Source organism: Dromiciops gliroides, chromosome 4, assembly GCF_019393635.1.
Source record: "Dromiciops gliroides isolate mDroGli1 chromosome 4, mDroGli1.pri, whole genome shotgun sequence".
Classification (NCBI taxonomy): Eukaryota; Metazoa; Chordata; class Mammalia; order Microbiotheria; family Microbiotheriidae; genus Dromiciops; species Dromiciops gliroides.
In genome coordinates, this window is record NC_057864.1 from 435,235,019 (window position 1) to 435,255,529 (window position 20,511).

The following is a 20,511-nucleotide window of genomic DNA, read 5'->3' on the forward strand; positions in this document are numbered from 1 at the left end:
ATACCAGTTCCATACCTTTTTTGATCTTCACCTTCTCCCAACATAATTTTTAAAACCCTTCTTTCTTGTCCTTTCCATTTATCACAACTCCTCTTTGGCTTTAGTATTGCTCATATTTTTAAAGCACCCTTTCACTTTTATATAGTCAGCTTTACTTAACTGCCCTTGCTTTCATCATCTGTGCATGCCTTTTTATTTTATTTTTTTTTTTGGTGAGGCAACGGGGGTTAAGTGACTTGCCCAGGGTAGCACAGCTAGTAAGTGTCAAGTGTCTGAGGCCAGATTTGAACTCAAGTCCTCCTGAATCCAGGACCAGTGCTTTATCCACTGCACCACCTAGCTGCCCCCATGTATGCCTTTTTAAAAAACAACTTTGTCAGTGAAATCCTTTTGTAGCCCCCAATTCCTCCTTATTGTCCAGAAGCTGCAGGACAAAGTAACAGCTCCCCTCATTGCAGCCACTTTTCAAATAATAAAACTCACCAAGACAAGGCAAGAATCAGTCATCTCTTCTTCTGCTTTTATTAGAGGGAGAGAAAGGAGGACAATGAGGGAGAGGGAAGAAAGGAGATAAAGGGAAGGGAAAAGGAAAGGGGGAAGAAAGTCGAGAGGAGAGGAGAGCACACTGAAAGATTAGGAAATGTTAGGATAGTTAAAGCTCAGATCACTACTGTAAGTAATTATATATGTGTATGCATCTAGAAATAAAAGTTTAAAGTTTCAAAAAACACTTTTCATTTCATTATTTGATTCACACAACAATCCTGTGATATCGGTAAGGTGGGCGTTATTGTTCCCACTTTATTGTTTGTCTCCTTTTCAGAGAGGACCAGTGACATCACAGATGATGTCTTGACTCACAAGTGAATTGGATTGAAGTAGGCAGAGTTACACAGTCATTAGCCTCAGTCTCTTTTCCAGAGTCATTGAAGTCTAGCAGCAAGACAAAAGCCAAGATGTATTAGTCCTCCTTGAACATCCCATACATCCCTCCCACTTCATAGATGAGGAAACCAAGGCTCAGAGAGGCTGAAAGGCTGCTGAGGATCAAAAGCAGGTTTCAAACCCAGAGCTTCCTGTATTCTGTCCACCATAGCACACCACCTCTAGATTATGCTTCCTTCTCAGCTTTGTGATCTACTTCTGGAGTTCATTGTTCATTTCTTCATGGACTAAGCTGTACTTCTACCATAGTCTCATACTATCCTCTCTCCTTTGGTTCTCACTCACATGCTCTCCACCATGTGTCCACCCTCTCCTTTGTGCCATCCTCATATTCTGATCTGTTTGTTCCCTTTTGAATATTTTTTTCAAAACCATTTGGAAGTAGCACTTTATACAAGGGATTTCTGATGTAAGATATCATTATAGATTTTTTTTGACAAAACAAATATTGTAATTAAGATTAACTTTGCCTAAGATTAACCAAAGAAGGGCTGACACACAGAGCTTGTAAGTGCCCTTAGTAGTATAGGGCTTTTAGAATTCACCATGAACTGCTATATCTATCCCAAAAGTCATATTGTTTTGTTTTTTTAATTAAGCTCAAAAACTGCAAGTTGAGTACTTAATGGCATTACTGTATTCTTGTCTTTATTTTAATAACGTGGTTTAATAGTTTGATAACTTAGAGATGCAGTGAATTAAAGGGAGTAGTTTTATTTTTTCTAAAATATTTCTAAAGCCTTCATTTAAGCATTACTTTCATGCCTTTTCATGATGTAGACCTGACCTTGGGTTCTTAAAGGTTAAGAGAGTATAGGATAAGCTCTGCCAGGACTTAACAAGATGGAAAGAGTTTGAGCAAAGGCCCAGAGATAGTCATCTGAAGAACAGCCTACCTACAATCAGTGTGAAGAGGTCCATCACCGGTTGGCTCTTGGGGCTTGTTTGGGGGTGGTTTTATTTTATTTTTATTTTTTTTTATTAACTCTACCTACTAGGAATTGCAGTCAGAAGTGTTGAAATAAATTTTTTTGAAGATTTAAGCACAACTGCTCTGTTTGAAATGTTTTCTTTATGAAAAATTTGAACAGCCCACTATAAACCAGATCACAAAGTATGAAATTCTTTTAGCCACTTTAAAGAAATTATAATGCAGCTTTCCATTTGGTAACAACAGCTGTTTGAAGAATTATTTCCAAATGGTTTTGTGAAATCTGTGGAATGATTTTCTAGCAGCTCTTAAGAGCCACATAGCGTTTGATATATTCAGCTAGATTAAGCCAAATTTAAGCACAAGTGGATTCAATAATTGAGTGGGGTTTTTTATTTATTTCCCCAAAGTAATGAAAACACATTGAGTGTTATTCAGTTGTTTAAATTTAAACATTAATTTGTTCTTTGAGATTAATGTCCTTATGCAGTTATAATATTTATTGGCCTTATGGGTTTTTAGTAGTTTGATTTTTGCTTTAGTTAAATATTAAATTCATTTAGTGCCCCTTCAAATCAGTAAAAGGTAAGCAAGTAGATTTCTTTTATTCAGTGCAAATATTTTCCAAGGCAAAAGGAGTTCAGTCAACAATTGTTCTAGTTCACCTATGGCTTTTTGGCACTTTGCGGGTTAAACAGAAACCACTGCAACCTAACTTCCCCCCTCTTTCAGCTTGTTGAGTAGTAGTGAAAAGAATGGATGGTTAAGTTATATATTTACTGTAGGGTTAATAAAAACATTTGCACCTTAAGGGTTAGCATTGAAGAAAATCCAAACTGTTTCTGTAGATCATCAATTTCTCTTTCTTACTTACTGATAAACATTTTCAGATACTCTGCAAAATCCATTTCACAAATTTTCTACATCACACTTTTTAAAGATCTGTCACATACTTTCAAGAGGGGAATTCTTTAATTTAGTTAAACATTTATTAAATACCCACCTATGTGTATAATATCATATCAAGTACTTCTGCCTTCTGGGGTATTCAGAATTTACTGAGACAGGTCATTAAGCTTAGAGTTTAAAAGGGGATATGATATATACAAATGTGTACAATATGAAATAATGCCATTAAGGTTAAAGGTTGAGTGGGTAGGGATGTCCTGAGGGACATCAGGAAGTTCTGTTCAATTCAACAAATTTTTTAACCACTTACAATGTCCTCTATGTACTAGAGGCTAATAAGGCTTTATGAAGGATGTTACATTTGAGTCAGGCTTTAAAGAACAGAGAGATTTGTAACAGGTTTGTATGGTGGGAGAATTCCAGTGTTGAGAATGAAGTAAATAAAGGCAAGGAGTCAAGCAAGTGTGTACTGAGGGCAGGTACTGTTTTGGCTGCAGCTCAGATAACTATGTGGGTTGAAGGTAGCATTAGCTAAATTGAGAACCAGACCACAGAGGGCATTGAAGGCTTTAGTTTAACTGTTTCTTACCGTCCTGGTTCTTACCTTTTTTGCAATAAAATATTTGAAGAACACTCCTAAGTGTTGAATTCTTTTTTTTTTTTTTTTAGTGAGGCAATTGTGGTTAAGTGACTTGCCCAGGGTCACACAGCTAGTAAGTGTTAAGTGTCTGAGGCCGGATTTGAACTCAGGTACTCCTGACTCCAGGGCCGGTGCTCTATCCACTGCGCTGCCTAGCTGCCCCCCCCCCGCCAGTGTTAAATTCTATAAGATTTTTCTAGTTAATAATAATAATAATAATAATAATAATAATAGGATTTATATGGTGTATTATGGTTTGCAAAGCATTTTACAGGTAACTCCCATTTGATTCTGCAGATAACCTTGTGAAGGGGCAGCTGGGTGGCACAGTAGAGTGCCAAGCCTGGAATCAGGAAGTCCTGAGTTCAAATCTGACCCCAGATGCTTACTAGCTGTGTGATCATGGGCAGGGCATTTATCCTCTGTTTGCTTCAGTTTCCTCATCTGTAAAATGGGGATAATAATAGCACCTCCCTCCCAGGTTTGTTGTGAAGGGTCAAATGAGATAGTCTTTGTAAACCACTTAGGACAGTGCCTGGCACATAGTAAGTGCTATATAAATGTTAGCTATGGTGGTGGTGGTGGTGATACCGAGAAGGAGGAGGAGGAGGCAATTGTAGGTGCTGTTATTCCCATTTTATACACGAGGAAACTGAGGCTGGGAGATTAAATTACTTGCCCAGGGTCATACAGCTAATAAGTGTCTGAGGCAAGATTTGAACTCAAGTCATCCTAACTAAGGCCAGCCCTCCATCCAGTATGGAATTATGCTCATTTTAAGGTATACAGCAAAAAAAAAGGGAGGGGGGCTTGAAATAAGAAGGGTTTATAGTGATTTCCCCCTCAAAAAAAATGATTTGGATTAGGGAGAATTTTATTATGTCTTATTGTAAGATCATTAACTTTCATTTTCTACATTTGAATCTGGGGGCACTGGGTTGCCTTCCTGTCCAAATTGTCCTCCTGCACACAGAGCAGTAAAAACCTGCTATTGTCAGGCTAATTTCCCAAAAGTTATTTGGCACTTGAGTAGTGGATAGCATGATGTTTGGAAGGAGCTCTTGACCTAGAGCCAGAGGACCTAGGTTCTAGTTTAGCTGTTCTCCTTATTCTCTGTGAGACCTTGAGCAAGTCACGAAGCCTCAGTTTTTTCATTTGTAAAATGGGAATAATACTACTTAGCTGACAAGAGTGTTATGATAATTAAAATAATATAAACTTTAATTTACCACCAATGTATGTAAGATATTTTTATCATGTAGCACCTTTTTATTTCTTTAAAATCCTGTTCTCTCACAAAGAACTCAGCTTCTAAAAAATTTTTTTAAGCCTGACTAATGACAAGTCCTTCAAGAAAATTTCTCAGGCTCTTGCACTCCATAGAGCTCATCACTAATAAAATTACTCAAATAAAAAAAATAGTATTCCATAAAGAAACTGAGTAGGAAAAAATGTAGCAATGTGTTCCACCAGTGAAGTAGAAATGTGATGTATGTCATGTGCATACATTTTTTCTTATGTTGCAATTTTGCTTTATCACTTTTGACATAGATAAACTTGAGTATTTTGCATATCAAATATACTTAAGTTCCATTTAAGATAGAAATAAATGGGTCAACTGAGCTTTACATTATTTCAGCTATATTCATAAGATTATGATATGTTTGTGTGCAGTAATTAGAATTGAAATGTTTTATAAATAAAAGATGAAGGGGCAGCTAGATGTCGAAGTGGATAGAGCACTAGCCCTGGAGTCAGAAGGACCTGAGTTCAAATCTGACCTCAGACACTTAACACTTACTGGCTGTGTGACCCTGGGCAAGTCACTTAACCCCAATTGCCTCACTAAAAAAATAAATAAATAAAAGATGAAGAATATGAAAAGACTAGACAAACAGTAGTGAGGGGTTTTTTTTTAATTGTTGGAGTTACTAAATGTACTGTAAAGAGCCATACATACATAATTCTAATCTTTAAGAAAATGGCAAGCATGAGAGAAATAAACGTGTCTTTACTAATAGTAATAAACAGAAAAAAATAGTAATAAACAGAATCATAGCTAAAAATTATATCCTTACAATTAATGTCTTTAGCACCAACTACAGATAATTTGCTACTTCCCACATAATACATGAATGGTGGCATAATGAAATATAAGGATGGTGATAGTTTTATGTACTATTTGAGATGTATAGTCAATTACTAGTGTAAAATTCACCCATTTATAGTGCAGTTTCTTCATCTCAGTCTCTCTAAGTTTGCTGTGGATTTTAGTAAGTTTGAGGCAAGACAAGAATCTGTATGCAATACTTGGATGGACCTGTGACCTCATCAGTGTGGGTACTCCTTCATTGCAGTGCAGGTCTCATCCCATCCTAGGTGACTTATCCTTCTTTAAACCTTTCATGGTGGTTGACCTGATGTGCTAAAGGTCTTCCTCTGTCTCTTGATGATGTATGGATACCAGTTGACATGGATGTCCTTCAGTTACCTCTCGTTGCATGTCCAGCCAGGCTTTTCTTCCAGGTATATGTCTTTATAATGACATTCTTTATTCTGATCAGCTCCTAAGTTTTTCCATTGTAGTTACTCAATATTAAGAACAGAGATTTTAATATCAACTTTAAAAAATTATAAATTCACTTTCATTTTACTGCAGAATTATTCTGTAAATGAGTGGCTAAAGTTATACCTGATAATTTTATTATTTTTTATTCTGCTAAGCATAATTTGCCAAATCACTCCCTTTATTCATGTTACCACCAAAAAAATACTTTTTCATTGTGATTTGAATAGTAGGTTGTGTTTTTATTCTCACAATTCCATGCTATCAAGTACTTTAGTGTTATTTCATGGCCAAAAATAATAAAGTGGATTTTCTCTTTGTAATCTTTTTGTGTCAGTGCTTATGTGTTTATAATTGCTAACATGTTCAGAACAAAAAAAGACCAAATAAGTGTTTTTTCTTAATTTAATAGAATCTTTCATCACATTGCTACATTTTTTCCTACTCAGTTTCTTTATGGAATACTATTTTTTTTATTTGAGTAATTTTATTAGTGATGAGCTCTATGGAGTGCAAGAGCCTGAGAAATTTTCTTGAAGGACTTGTCATTAGTCAGGCTTAAAAATGGGATTAAATCCCAGGTTTTCTGACTCCCAGCTCTGACATTTTCCATAAGATCATACTGTCTCACTGAAATTTTTTTTTCTATTTAGAAAAAATAATTAGTTCAACAGTATTTTTTTTAAAATAACAAGTGCAATTCAATGACTGCTATTTTATATATCATTCTATGAAGATCTGAAAGGAAATACAATCCAACTTCCTGTGCATTAGAAAATAAAAGCATTTTATCTATACTCTGCTTAATGCCTAGGAAAACAAAACAAAACAAAAGAATTATTATTATTATGTCTATCAAAGATACCATAAATTATTGTACCTGCATTCTGTGGTTAGTCAAGAATACAGACTTCTGTAATGGAAAGTAATGCATTTGAATAGTCTTTGGAAGCATATGACCTCGAGGAAAGTCAGGCAGTTGAATTGTGTTTTGGAAACTCATGGGTTTACTGTTTGAGTCATAAGATTTATTGGCATGTTGTTTATATTGATAACGGTGAGCAGTTCCAGAAATTTTCTAAGTATGAGTCAGAACTTATTTCATGTTCTTTTTTTCCTCACCTCTAATGACAGGAGTTCATTCAAATTGAGTCGTTCCCCCCCCCCCCCCCCCCCCCGTCCCCCGTCCCCAGGTCTGACACAGATTTTCATAACTACTTGGACCTATTATCTAGGGCTTTCTATGGTAGAGATCATTTCTGTCTGTCTTTGGGAATGCTCAGGGCCCAAATTTGAACTCAAAGCTCACTTGCCTCTAAATCCAGCACTCTTTCCTGGAAACCACTAGACCATCCTGCCTCAGGGCCTTTCCTTTACAGGGTCCTTCATTTCTGCAGAGGATATATTCAGGATCATAGAATCCTATTGTTAGAGCTGGAAAGCACCTCTGAGAAAAAGAAACTGAGAACTACAGGGCAAAGTGACTTGCTTCAAGTCATACGACTCTCAGGTAACGGAGCAAGGCTCTGGTTTCAGGCCCTCTGCCTTTAATCCAGCGTGCTTTATCATTCTGTGAAATAACTGCTGCTAAACCTTTCTTCATAGGTGTGTTCTATTGATTGGGCTGGAACCACTAGAATTCTGATGCACTGAATGTCTTGCACTGTTCCTCCCAGTAGGCTTGCCTAGGATAACCACAGCATTGTCCCTTGAGCCTCTGAGGCAGGGATGTATAACCTGGATCAGAGACAGAGAGACTATCTGAAACCACTCCTTTTCTGGCTGGGGTCGAGGTGTTCCCTCCAATTTAGTTGGTAGATAATTCTTCCTAGATGTATGAATCCTTTTATTATATACGAATATGCCTCATGTTGCCAGATAGATTAGTGAAATTTAGTCAGGGTTAAGTGGTTTTCCCACCTTTTTGCCTTTGTCAGCTTGAAATGCCTTCCTTTCCCCTCCTCACTGGTTGAATTCCTATCCATCCTTTAAAGCCCTACTCAGATAAATAAAGCCTTTTCTAATTCTTTCCATCATCTCACATAGTATTTTATTGTTTGTAACTCTCTAGTGTAGCTTTAATATAATGTAATATTGTATATTGTAACTTAGTGTTTGTGTTTATCCCTTGTGAGACTGCAAACTCTTTGAGAGCAGACACCATTTCTCATCTGACCGTTGTGTTTCCCCTGGCAGTCCTCACAATACTCTGCACACAGTAGGTGCTTATACTTTTGTTGTGTGGTATCAGAGCTGCTGAAAACTAGACCAAACTTTTTTATAGATATCTGCTCAAGGGCGGCTAGGTGGCGCAGTGGATAAAGCACCGGCTCTGGATTTAGGAGTACCTGAGTTCAAATCCGGCCTCAGACACTTAACACTTACTAGCTGTGTGACCCTGGGCAAGTCACTTAACCCCATTGCCCCGAAAGAAAAAAAAAGATATCTGCTCAAGTAGTAAATTGCTGGTTGATTACCTCTCAGGAATGTAGTAGAAGGGATTTCTGCATTCGCTTCCTCCCAATACTTAGTTTCTACAGTTTCAAGAGGTAGTAGTTGAAGACTCAATTTCAATACATCCAAAATTGAAACAATAATTTTCCCTAAAAAAAAAAAAATCAGTTCCCCTTCTCAATTTCCCTGCCCTGTTGCAATATTTATTATAGTCATTTTAATGACCTTTGCAGGTTTGTTATATTCAGGCACCTTTTTATTTTCTCTTCAATACTTTACCTGCAACTAGGTCCTGTTACTGGGCACTGGATCTTATCGTCTATTTTCTCCAGCAGATTGCAACTTCAATCATCTTCACCTTTTGCCTTCAGCTTCTCCCTATGCTTCCTTATTGCCTTCTTCAAACATACTGAAGTCTTCCCTATCCTTAAAAAAAAAATAATCTTCCCTTGACCTTATTGTCCCATCAGGAAGCTTTCATCCTATAATCCCTTTTCCCTTTCTCAACCAAACTCCTAGAAAAAGGTCTTTACTCACTGCCTCCACAACACTTGATGTTAACACTAACATTTGATTAACTACTGTCATCAATTACTTTTTTAAAAAAATAATAAATTTTTATTTAAAGTTTTGATTTCCAAATTTTATTCCTCCTCCCTTCCCTCCCTTGTACCCTCTCCCCTCCCCCCCCTTTCCTGAGGAAGTAAGCAATCAGGTATAGGTTATACATGTGCATTTATGTCATCAATTATTGAAAGTAGCTTAGTTTTATTTCCCCATATAAATCGTAATCTCCTTGCAAACAGGAATCATGTCTTATGCTTCTTTCGTATCCCCCTTTATCCTGATGAGCACCGTGTTTGACAAATAAAAATATTTTTCTGTATACTTTCTCTCTAAAAACATGGCATTAGTCCAGTTTAGTTTTGGGAAGGACTGACATTTTGCCATGTAATCAGCAGCTATTTGTTGAACACCTGCTATGTGCCAACCACCCACTGTGGTAAATTAAAATAAAGACACTTAGGACACATTCTTTGCCCTCAAGGAGGTCACAGAATAATTGGCCAGATAAGAACATGGGGACAAATGAAAATACACCCTACAGCACAAAGCAGCATATAAATGCCAAGTGAGTGGTACAAGGTGTAAGTGATCTAGTTCAGAAGAGAAGGAGACAACTTCCAGATGATGTGATGAGAGAAGGGTTTATGGAGAAACTGGGGCTTAAGCTGGATTTTGAAAGATGGACATGATTTAAATCTGGGCTTCTTAAACTTTTTCCACTCATGACCCCTTTTTGCCTGGGAAATTTTTATGCAACCCCAGGTATATAGATATATAAAATATATATACATAACTTTTTACTATTGCCAAATTTTTTGTGACCCACACATTCAGTTACATGACCCTCATGTGGGGTTACAACCCACAGTTTAAGAAGTTTTTATTTGAATGGAAAGGGGAAGGTAAGCCTATTTAGGGGGAAACCCTATTGATGTAGGAGGTAAAGAAGGGGTTAACAGACAGACCTAAGACCCAAGCTCTGATTTAGATCTGAGCTCTAAGAGGGATTCAGACCCCAGTTCTGAAAGGGATTAATGGGTAATTTAAGATTTGGGCCCTCATTAAAGTCAGGGCCTAGGTTCTTGTTAACTGGTACTGGAGGTCTGGCTCCTATTAATTACCCCCATTAATCACCATTCATAACAAAAACATAAAGAGGCAAGCCATAGAGACCCTAACTACAACAAAAACATAGAGACAGACTATAGAAATCCTAATCGATAAATGTTAATGCCCAGAAACTAGGCCTGGGAATGAAAAACATAGGGACACTCTGACCTTGGCAAATTGAGGTAACATGCACAGAAAAGGCGAAATTTGTCCCCAGCTCACCTTATGACATGTAAACCCTAAAAGCACACCTCCAAGGAAAAAGGTACCTGCCTTGGGGGTTGGCCTAGGACCCTAGGAAGTCTAAATTAGGATAAGGCTTCCCCTGTACCTCCCTAAGGTGGAGATTATTATAATGAGACTGATAATCAATTTATCCATACTATAAATATAACTATCTTTTCTTTCCCTATTCAAGAGATACCTTTCCATTTTCCTGGTACTCTCCCTGTGGTTAACAGTCTTTCAATAAAACTTGGGAAACTGAGTCACTGAGTCTTGTAATTCTTTGGGATACTTCACAATCAATTTGATCACCTTAATTCTATCCCACATCACTATGTGTAGAGGCAGGAAAAGCAGGTATGACTGAAGGACAATGAATAAGCCAGCATATCTGGAATAGAGGTTGTGTGTAAGGAAATAGTGAGAAATTACATTGACAAAGTAAGCTGTGTCCAGATTGTGGATGGATTTCAGTGTAAGCCTAAGAAATTTCAACATTTTTGAGTAAAAAAATGGGGGAGCCATAAGTTTTAGATTGAAGGAATGGCATAATGCAAGTGTTACATACTACAGTTGGAAATATACAATGAAAGTCAGGAGAGGGATCAGGACTAGAGATACTGATTCGAGATTGATTAATGAGACATTAGATAATGAGACATTGAGATAATATTAATGAGAGATTAATATTTGAAAGAGTAGGTCAGATTTCTGACAGAAAGAACACTGGGGGGGGGGCAGCTGGGTGGCGCAGTGGATAAAGCACTAGCCTTGGATTCAGGAGGACCTAAGTTCAAATCCAGCCTCAGACACTTGACACTATCTGTGTGACCTGGGCAAGTCACTTAACCCTCATTGCCCTGCAAAAAAAAAAAGGAAAAGAAAAGAAAGAAAGAACACTGGGAGAAATGGGAGACAACAAGAGGAAGATGAGCCAGTGATGAAGTCAGAAAAATGTTGAGGGGCAACAAATGGCAATAATAATAGCAAACATTTACACAGTACTTTAAGGTTTATGAATTATTTTGCCCACAACAACCCTAAAAGATAAAAGTATATTTTTTCCATTTTACAGATGAGAAAATTGTGGGACAGAAATTAAATAACTGGCCCACAATTAACCAGCTAGTAAATCTCAAAGCTGAGATTCACTCAGATTTCCTGACTCCACATAAACACTTTCTGTTACTTCATGATGATTTTGTAATAATGGGAGACATATAAAAAATAAAATTAAAATATGACAATATCTACATGGAAAGAGCCATTTTTATATTTACACACCTAGCACCTTATGAAGTTATTTTACGTGACTAACTCATTTGATTTGCATAGCAGCCCTGGAAGGTAAAAAAAAAAAAATGCCCATTTTATAGATGAAGATGATAATGTTTGAACTAAGAGAACCAGTATAGTAAATGTCATGGAAAACAAAGAAGGACAAAGTTTCAGCAGGAAGGGGTTAATCAGTGGTATCTGCTACAGAGAGATCAAGAATAAAGATTGAGGCAAGATCACTAAATTTGATAACTAGGAAGCTGATGGCCTTAAAGAACACAGTTTTAGTACTGTGGTAGAAGTAGAAGAAAGATTGCAAGAAGTTGAGGAGTTGTTCATTTTGGAACTGGAGTTAACAGAAGTAGGTCATTTGTTCAGGAAGGTTAGTAATAAAAGGAAAGAGAAGTAGAACCACAGGGGATTGTTTCCAGTGAATGTTTATTGGAGAGTAAGAATCAATGAATAAGTGGGAAAAAAAATTTTATTAAGTGCTTAATATATGCCCAAAATTGTGCTAAGTAGACAGCTGGGTGGTACAGTGGATAGAGCACTGGGCCTAGAGTAAGGAAGGCCTGAGTTAAAATCTAGCCTCAGACACTTACTAACTGTGTGACCCTGGGCAAGTCACTTAACCCTGTTTGTTTCAGTTTCCCCCACTGTAAAAATGAGCTGGAGAAGGAAATGGCAAACCATTTCAGTATCTTTCCAAGAAAATCCCAAATGGGGTCATGAAGAGTCAGGACTGAAATGAGTGAACAACAAAAATTAAGGGACTTCAGAGGCAATGTAGTCCGACTTGTATCTAAACAAGAATCCCCTCTAAAGGGATTCAACAAGCAGATATCTAATCAGTCAGCAAGCATTTATTAAGCTCTTAATTTGAACCAAGCATTGTGCTAAGCATCAGGGAGACAAAAAAGCAAAAACAACACCTTACATTCTTTCCTTCTAATGAGGAGCCAAAGTAAACAAATAGAAAAATACACAGAGTGGAAACAAGGCAACCCTAGAAGAGAAGGCACTAGCAGGTAGGGAGACAGAGAACAACAGCCTCCTGCCGAAGCTCATATTTGAGCTGAGTCTTGAAGGGAGCCTGAGATTCTAAGAGGCAAAGGTGAGGAAGGAAGACGTTCTGGGCATGGAAGACAGTAGAAAGGCACAGAAACATGAGATAGCAACCCAAGTGAAGAACAGCAAGTAGACCACTATGGCTGGACCCTAGATTACATGGAAGACAGGAATATGTAAGAAAACTAGAAGGCTAGAAAGAGACCAGCTTGTGAAGAACTCTATATACCAGAGAGAAGAGTTTACATTTAATTTTTAGGGTTATAGAGAACCATTGCAATTTATTAAATAGGCGAGTAGCATGGTAAGACCTGAAAACCACTTTGCCAGCAATTTGGAAGATTGGATTGAAGTTCATAGAAACTTAATAAAGGGAGACATGGGGCAGCTAGATGGCGCAGTGGTGAAGTGCTGGCCCTGGATTCAGGAGTACCTGGGTTCAGATCCAGCCTCAGACACTTGACACTTACTAGCTGTGTGACCCTGGGCAAGTCACTTAACCCTCATTACCCTGCAAAAAAAAAAAAGAAAGAAAGAAAGAAAGGGAGACCAATTAGGATTCTATTGTATCTGTCCAGGCAAGAGGTAATAAGGGTCTGAACTAAGTTGATTGTATAAGTAAAAGAAGGGGACACTTGGAGAAATGCTATAGAAGTAAAAAGAAGAATTTGGCAATTGATTATGTATATAGGGGAATAAGGGTGAGGAGTTGATGATGGCATGAACATTGCAAAGCTGGATGGTGGGAAAGTGGGTGGTGCCTTCGATGCTATTAGGGAAATTCAAAAGTGATAGATAAATTTAGTAAGTTCTGTTTTAGAGATGTTGAGTTTGAGATGCCTGTGGGATTTTGTGATGTCCCAAGCAAGTAAAAAAGAAACTTAAGTCAAAGATTACCTAAAATTCTTATTATACTATTGGGGCAATATTAAACAGACAATAATAAATGTCAGGGAAAAAACAGGGATTAGTCAGTGCTTCTGATTTGGTTGGAAAGAACATTTAAAAAAGCATATAATCTAAAAGAGTATTCCAGGTTCACGCATAAAAACTGAACCTATAAATATTTACTTACAGGCCTCCTTCCACATCAATGTATATACCAATTGCCGGTGAATCTGAATTTCTACATGAGGATCGGAAGGGTGGAGAGACTCTCAAAATCCACCTCGGGTTGTCAGGTATGACTTTTAAGATTCTTCCTACAATTTTCTTTTAAGTATTATTGCTGTTTCACACTGCTCTCACTTCCAAATGATTCCTTGACCCTCTATGTAATCCTCTCTTCTAACAAATATAGTCAGGCAGAGTAAATCAAATACAAACTTTGGGCATGTATGAAAATATATAACTAATTCCATGTCACTAGTCTGTCACTTCTCTCCTTAAGCTTCTCTAGTCAAAATTGATTGGAGTTCTGAAGCCATTCATTGCTGTTTTCTTTTACATAACTGTGGTCATTGTTTAAATTATTCTTTTATTTAGCTCACTTCATTCTGTATCCATTCATATCAGTTATCTTAAGTTTCCTCTGCATCCATTTATATTTATCATTTCTTTTGATGTAATTATATTTTGTTGTGTGTTCTGTTGTATAGATCACAATTTGTTCAGCTGTTCCCCAGTCCATGGGTGCCCACTTTATTTGCAGTTGTTGGCTATTACAAAGAGTGCTGCTACAAAATAGTTTGGTACATACGGGGTCTTTCTTTCTGTGTTTTACCTCCTTGGAAGTATATTGCCTAATAGTGCTATTATTGAATTAAGAGGATGCATGTGGCAGCTAGGTGGCTCAGTGGATAGAGCATCAGCCCTGGAGTCAAGAGGACCTGAGTTCAAACCCAGCCTCAGACACTCAATACTTACTTGCTGTGTGACCCTGGGCAAGTCACTTAACCCCAGTTGCCTCACCAAAAAAAAAAAAAAAAAAAAAAAGAGGATGCATGATTTCTTCCTAATAAGACTTCTGAAAAACAGTGCTACTTCGGATTCTAAGAAACTGCTTTGAATGGGTGTTATCTTTTAAATGGGTCAATAAAGCACAATAGGATTATTTTTATACAAAGTGCTATAAGCCAAAATTATATTTTCTCCCAAACTTCCTGCTATAAACTCATCAGTACTGATTAAAATATAGAAAAGCTTGTCATGGAAAAAATGAGGTACACAAGAGTGATGGTCTAGAGTAACCAGAGAAGATGGATAATGAAAAGGATGAAAGAAATCCCTTTTGGAAAGCAGTACAAATAAATTTTTAAAAACCATTGAATAGGACTAGCTGAAGGGGAGAAGAAGAAGGGGGATCTACTTGACTGAGAGGGAAGATATACGTAACCTAATAAAAGCAAGAGAGAGGAAACAAAACCCTAAAGGGAAAAAGGTAACAAATAAGAAGAGGAACTAAGGGCAAGGAGAATAGAGCCAGTGGTAACAGGGCCACCTTGAAAAAAAGATTAACGTAAAATAACTGAAGGAACATAATGCTATTTACACATTGCATGTGTTTTATACTTTTTAAATGTATCAATTAGTTGTGCTGACTTCTTTTTTCCCCACTAAAAATTACTGCTTGTCATATGGGAGGTATTGAGGGAGGAATACATGGAATACTCTGGTGATATAAGAAACAAAATTTCAATAAAAACTTATTGGGGGGGGGAAGCTAGGTGGCACAGTGGATAAAGCACTTGCCTTGGATTCAGGAGGACCTGAGTTCAAATCCAGCCTCAGACACTTGACACTTACTAGCTGTGTGACCCTGGGCAGGTCACTTAACCCTCATTGCCCCACAAAAAAAAAAAATCTTATTGGGGGAAGAGAAAGGGGAAATGCTTTTCACTACTATATAGGGGAAGAATTCTTGACCACATTATGGAAAGAGGTAATCACAGGAAATAAAATAATTTTAATTATATAAAATGTAAAAGTTTTACCCAAAAAAACCCCAACAATATAAGTTAGAAGTAAAACAGTTAACTGAGGGAGAATCATAGTAGCAAATTCAGTGATATTGTTTTTAAAAAACACACACATATACCCAAAGCAACTGTCAGCCTAAAAAAAAACTCAAACCAACTAGGTGATCAGTAAATAGAATGAGGCATTTCTTCAGGGTGGAGGAAGTGAAATTCTGGACAACATGCTGCCTTACTCAGATGGGGATACCTGGAGGGGTAGGGGATAAGGGAATTCTTATAGGGCATAGTTGAGAGAAACAGCAGTGGGGTGTATAGTCTTTATACAGAGAACAGACAAGCTTCAGGAAGAGAGTGTTGAAGGTGTTGAGAGATTACAAAAGCAGGGTTGCAGAAATGTCCTTACAATTATCTCTGGGAGCAGGGGCAGTTAAAAACTGTTAGGATAAGGGAGGGTCTTCTTGGAACTAGTTAGAAACTGCAGGGTTAGGGACATATAGTTTCCCAGGAGTTGCCAAGATCGAAGTCAGAGAGAATCAGTCAACAAACATTTATTAGGCAAAGCCAAGATGGTGGAATATCAGGAAGAAGTACAGCTGATCTCTCTTTTAACTTTTCCAAACACATCTAGAAAATGTGCCAGCCTGAATCCTGATTGGAAATCCAAGGAAAAAAAAGCAAAGTAAATTATTTTTCTAGCCCCAAGTCTGCATAGGGAGAAAAACACAGGTTTGTGGACAATGGACATAGGGTCAAACTAGGAGCATGTCATGCAGATCATTCTACCACAGGAAGAGGCAAAAAAAGGTTCCAGTTCAGCACAAAGGTGCCTAACCTTCTACAGGATCCAGGAATCGGTGCCTCCTGGCAGTTGTGTTACTCCCTATCCAGTTCTACATCATATCCAGGGTAGATGGAGGAGACTTGTACATAAGGGTCTTGGGCAGTAGGCTGTGCACTAAACCAAAGCTTCTTACACTGTGGGTTGCAATCCCATGGGGGTCAGGAATTGGCAGTAAACGTTTGATTTGGATACCTATTCTATGTACCTATACCCAGGGTTTCGTAACAATTTCTCAGGCACAAAGGGGTCACAAGTAGAGAAAGTTTAAGAAGCCCCGTACTAAACAGGCAGCAAGTTCCCCAGAATGGAGTGGAATCTCAATTCCAGCTTCCAGTCCACTTTAAAACCTGCAGCTAAATACTCAAGCCAGGAACCCCAGAATCAGTCACTCCGAAGCAGTGGAGCTTTCTAAGTGGCTGATAGTCATACCATAGTCTTTTCAATTCAATAAACATTTACCGTATGCCTACTATGTCTCAGGCACCATGCTAAGTACTGGATAGTCTATTGCAGCTCGAACCAGGAGCAAGCTGACAGGTGTGTTTTTCAAACCAAAACCCCAGTAAGAAATTGCAGACCTCAGCCCAGAAGGGCAACAGTCAGGCTTTGCCCTGAGTCAGATCACTTTGGGAGCACTAAAAGCTTGCAGATGTGCAGCCTAAGCTGTCCCTGAGATCCTGGAATAACAACTCAATACCCCCAAAAAGCAGCAGCAGGAAGCCAGAGCACACAATGTCAGCCTAGAAATTCCCTCCAGAAGTGAACAGAGCCCAGTCCTCATATAAAGTCCGAAGTTAGGAAGTCAGCTGGAAGAATGAGCAAATAAAAAAGGATCCCATCCCCAAAATAAATTATTACAGAGACAATGATGTTTCGTGACTCAAATTCTAAAGAAGAGAATGATTTAAAAACATCTATAAGCAAAGAAAAACACAGCCTCTGCACAAGTTCCACTAGAATTTCTGCATGGATTGAAGCAAGAGTTAAAACATGTTTTTAATAAATGAGTACTACAGCACTAGAAAGGAAAAAATGGAAAAGAAATGAGATCTATGGAAGAAAGAATTAGGAAGGAAATTAAAAGCTTGGTACAAAAGGTAGAAAACCTAACTCAAGCAACAAACTCTGTGAAAATTAGAATGAACCAAAGAGAAGGTGACACCGTGGGAAAACAAGAAATATTAAAGCAAAATTAAAAGACTTTAAAAATAGAAGAAAATGTAAGGTTACTTATATCAAAAGCAACTGATCTGGAAAACAGATTGAGAAGAGATCATTTCAGAATCATCACACTACTGTGAATGCCATGACCAATTAAAACAGCTTAAACATTTTATTCAAGGTCATAAAAGAAAACTGCCCAGATCTCTTAGGACCAAAGGCCAAAGTGGAAATAGAAAGCACTGTTCACTTCCAAGTGAAAGCTCCCAAGTACATCATAGCTAAAATTCAGAGTTTCCAGGTCAAAGAAGAAATTCTGCAAGCAGCCAGAAAGAAATAATTCAAGTACCGAAGAGTCACATGAGGATGACACACAATTTAACAGCCACTATTATAAAGGAACAGAGAGTCTGGAAAGCCATATTCCAGAATACAAAGGAGATAAGCTTACAGCCAAGACTACACCCAGCAAAAATGAGTATAATCTTACAGGGGAAGAAAATGGATCTTTAATGAAATAGAGGATTTCTAGGCATTCCTGATGGAAAGACGAGAGCTCCATAGAAACTTTGAAGTTAAAATAAAGAAGTCAAGAGAAACATACAAAATCAAATAAACATGAGCAAACAATCATAAAGATATTTATGTTCTCATATTGGGATATGATATGAGTCCCTTCAGAACTCTGATTATCTTGGATCCTAGAAGGAGTTTAATTAGACAGAGGGCCTGGGAATGGATCTATCGTGTTTTGATGATCTTTTTAAAAATGGAAAGGGAGAAGAAGACGAATGAACTTGGTAGGGAAAAAGGAGGAGGATGGGGAAAACTATTTCACATAATGTGAATAGGCAAGTAGAAGTCTGTTCAGTAAAGGAGGTAGGTAGAGCGGGTGACACAAATCTCAGTCTCATGAACTGGTCAGAGGAGTTGGGTAAAGAAGTAGTTGTCAGTCATCAAGGAAACAGCAGGGAAGGAGGAGGAAAATGAGAGTCAGATTAGATTAAGAGAAGGATTATTTAAGCAAAACAAACTCTTAAAGATGTAAATAAACATAGGGTACCCATCACTCGGAGAAGGGATAGATTATAGTATATGAATGTGATGGGATGCTGTTGTGCTATAAGAAATAACAAAGGGAGAGGTTTCAAGAAAACCTTGGAAGACTTCTATGAATTGATGCAGCATGAAGTGAGCAGAACCAGAACAATTCACACAATACCATTATTGTAAAGAGAAACAACTTTGAAAGAAACTGATAAATGCAAATACCAACCATAATTCCAGAGGACTTTTGGAACATGCTATCCCACCCAGAGGTGATGATCTCAGTGTAGAGTGAGACTCTTGGGGACATGGCCAATATAGGAATCTGTTTAGCTTAACTGTAGATGTTTATAAGAGGGGTTTTGTTAATGAGTGGGTTTTATAAGAGAGCTGGAGGGTAGAATGGAGTGAGAGGAAGAAAAGGTAATTTTATTGAAAAAAATTAATTTTAAAAAATCAAGCCTTTATTAAAATTCTTAACTACTACCCCCACACTGAGACCCATATATACTAAAAAAAATTCTATAGCAACACTTTTTTGCAGCAAAAGAACTGAACAAATTATGTAGTGAATGTTATGGAATATTATACCATAAGGAATGATGAAAGGGACAAATTCAGAGAAACTTGGAAATTTTTATATGAACTAATGATCAGAAACAGAAAAAACAAATACTACAAATTACAATTACTACAAACAAATTACTACAAATACTACAAACAGAAAAAACAATTACTACAATATTATAAGGAAAACAACTTTGAAAGGCATAAGAACTTTGATCCATGCATGGTCAATCATGACTCCAGAACACTACTGATGAGGTATGCCTCCCATCTCTTGGCAAAAAGGCAATGAACTATCAGTGCCAAATGAGACTTACATTTTCAGGTTAAGACAATGCATAAATTTGTTTTTATTTACCATACTTATTTGTTACAAGGAAGGACTTTTTTTGTGTGGGATCAGGGAAGAGAAGTGGGGAGAATGATAATGATGTCTGAAGAAAAGAGCTTCAATAAAAATATTTTTTAAATACACAGAAGGGAATAGAGAGACACTCAGATAAACAGGGCAGTGCAGGTACCCACCTATTCAATTTAATATCTGTTTTGGTTTTTTTTGTTTTTTGGTGAGGCAATTGGGGTTAAGTGACTTGCCTAGGGTCACACAGCTAGTAAGTGTGTAAAGTGTCTGAGGCCGGATTTAAACTCGGATCCTCCTGAATCTAGGGCCGGTGCTCTATCCACTGCGCCACCTAGCTGCCCCTTAATATCTATTTTTAAAACACAAACTAATATATATTAATGGATTCATATACAATCCTCTTTCTTGTTTTTTGTGTATGGAAATGTTCATGTTTGTTGATGCTTGTCAAATGTCCTGCTCTGGTACTGCAAATGCAAAAGTTACCCCTGCCCCTGCTATTTTGCCCCCCCCCTTGACATTTCCACAGGTGTATGATTAAATTGTGTAGTTTTTCTTCACCCCCCCCCCTACATGTCCCTGCACTTTCTCCCAGCCTACTATCATTGGGTACTGCTCTCCAATCATAACTACATTCACTTCTGCAAAAGTCTTAATGACTGCCAGAATCTATACCAGAAGATTTCCCTTGTGACTCCTTGGTCCATTAGTAGAATACCAGGGTATAAAAGGAACTGAATAATAGATGAGGTGCAGAGAGTCTTATTTTTAATAATAGCTAGCATTTATAGAATGCTTTAAGGTTTGCAGAGTACTTTATATCTAAACAGATTTTCAGGTGTTCAGGTATACATGAACATATATATATGATGTTACATATAACTTGGCTAGATTAGACTAGTCTTATATCCTTTTTTTTTTTT

The 20,511-nt window shown here is 37.5% G+C and overlaps 1 protein-coding gene across 2 annotated transcripts in view; it reads left to right on the top strand.

The window, feature by feature from the left end:
* The window catches only part of FAM102B (family with sequence similarity 102 member B), an 86,468-nt gene that overhangs the window by 52,055 nt on the left and 13,902 nt on the right, over nt 1-20,511 (top strand). For both annotated transcript variants that reach the window (XM_044002754.1, XM_044002755.1), the window contains exon 6: nt 13,771-13,874. In XM_044002754.1, coding sequence (XP_043858689.1) covers nt 13,771-13,874 — 104 coding nt within the window. The remainder of the gene's footprint in view (nt 1-13,770; nt 13,875-20,511) is intronic.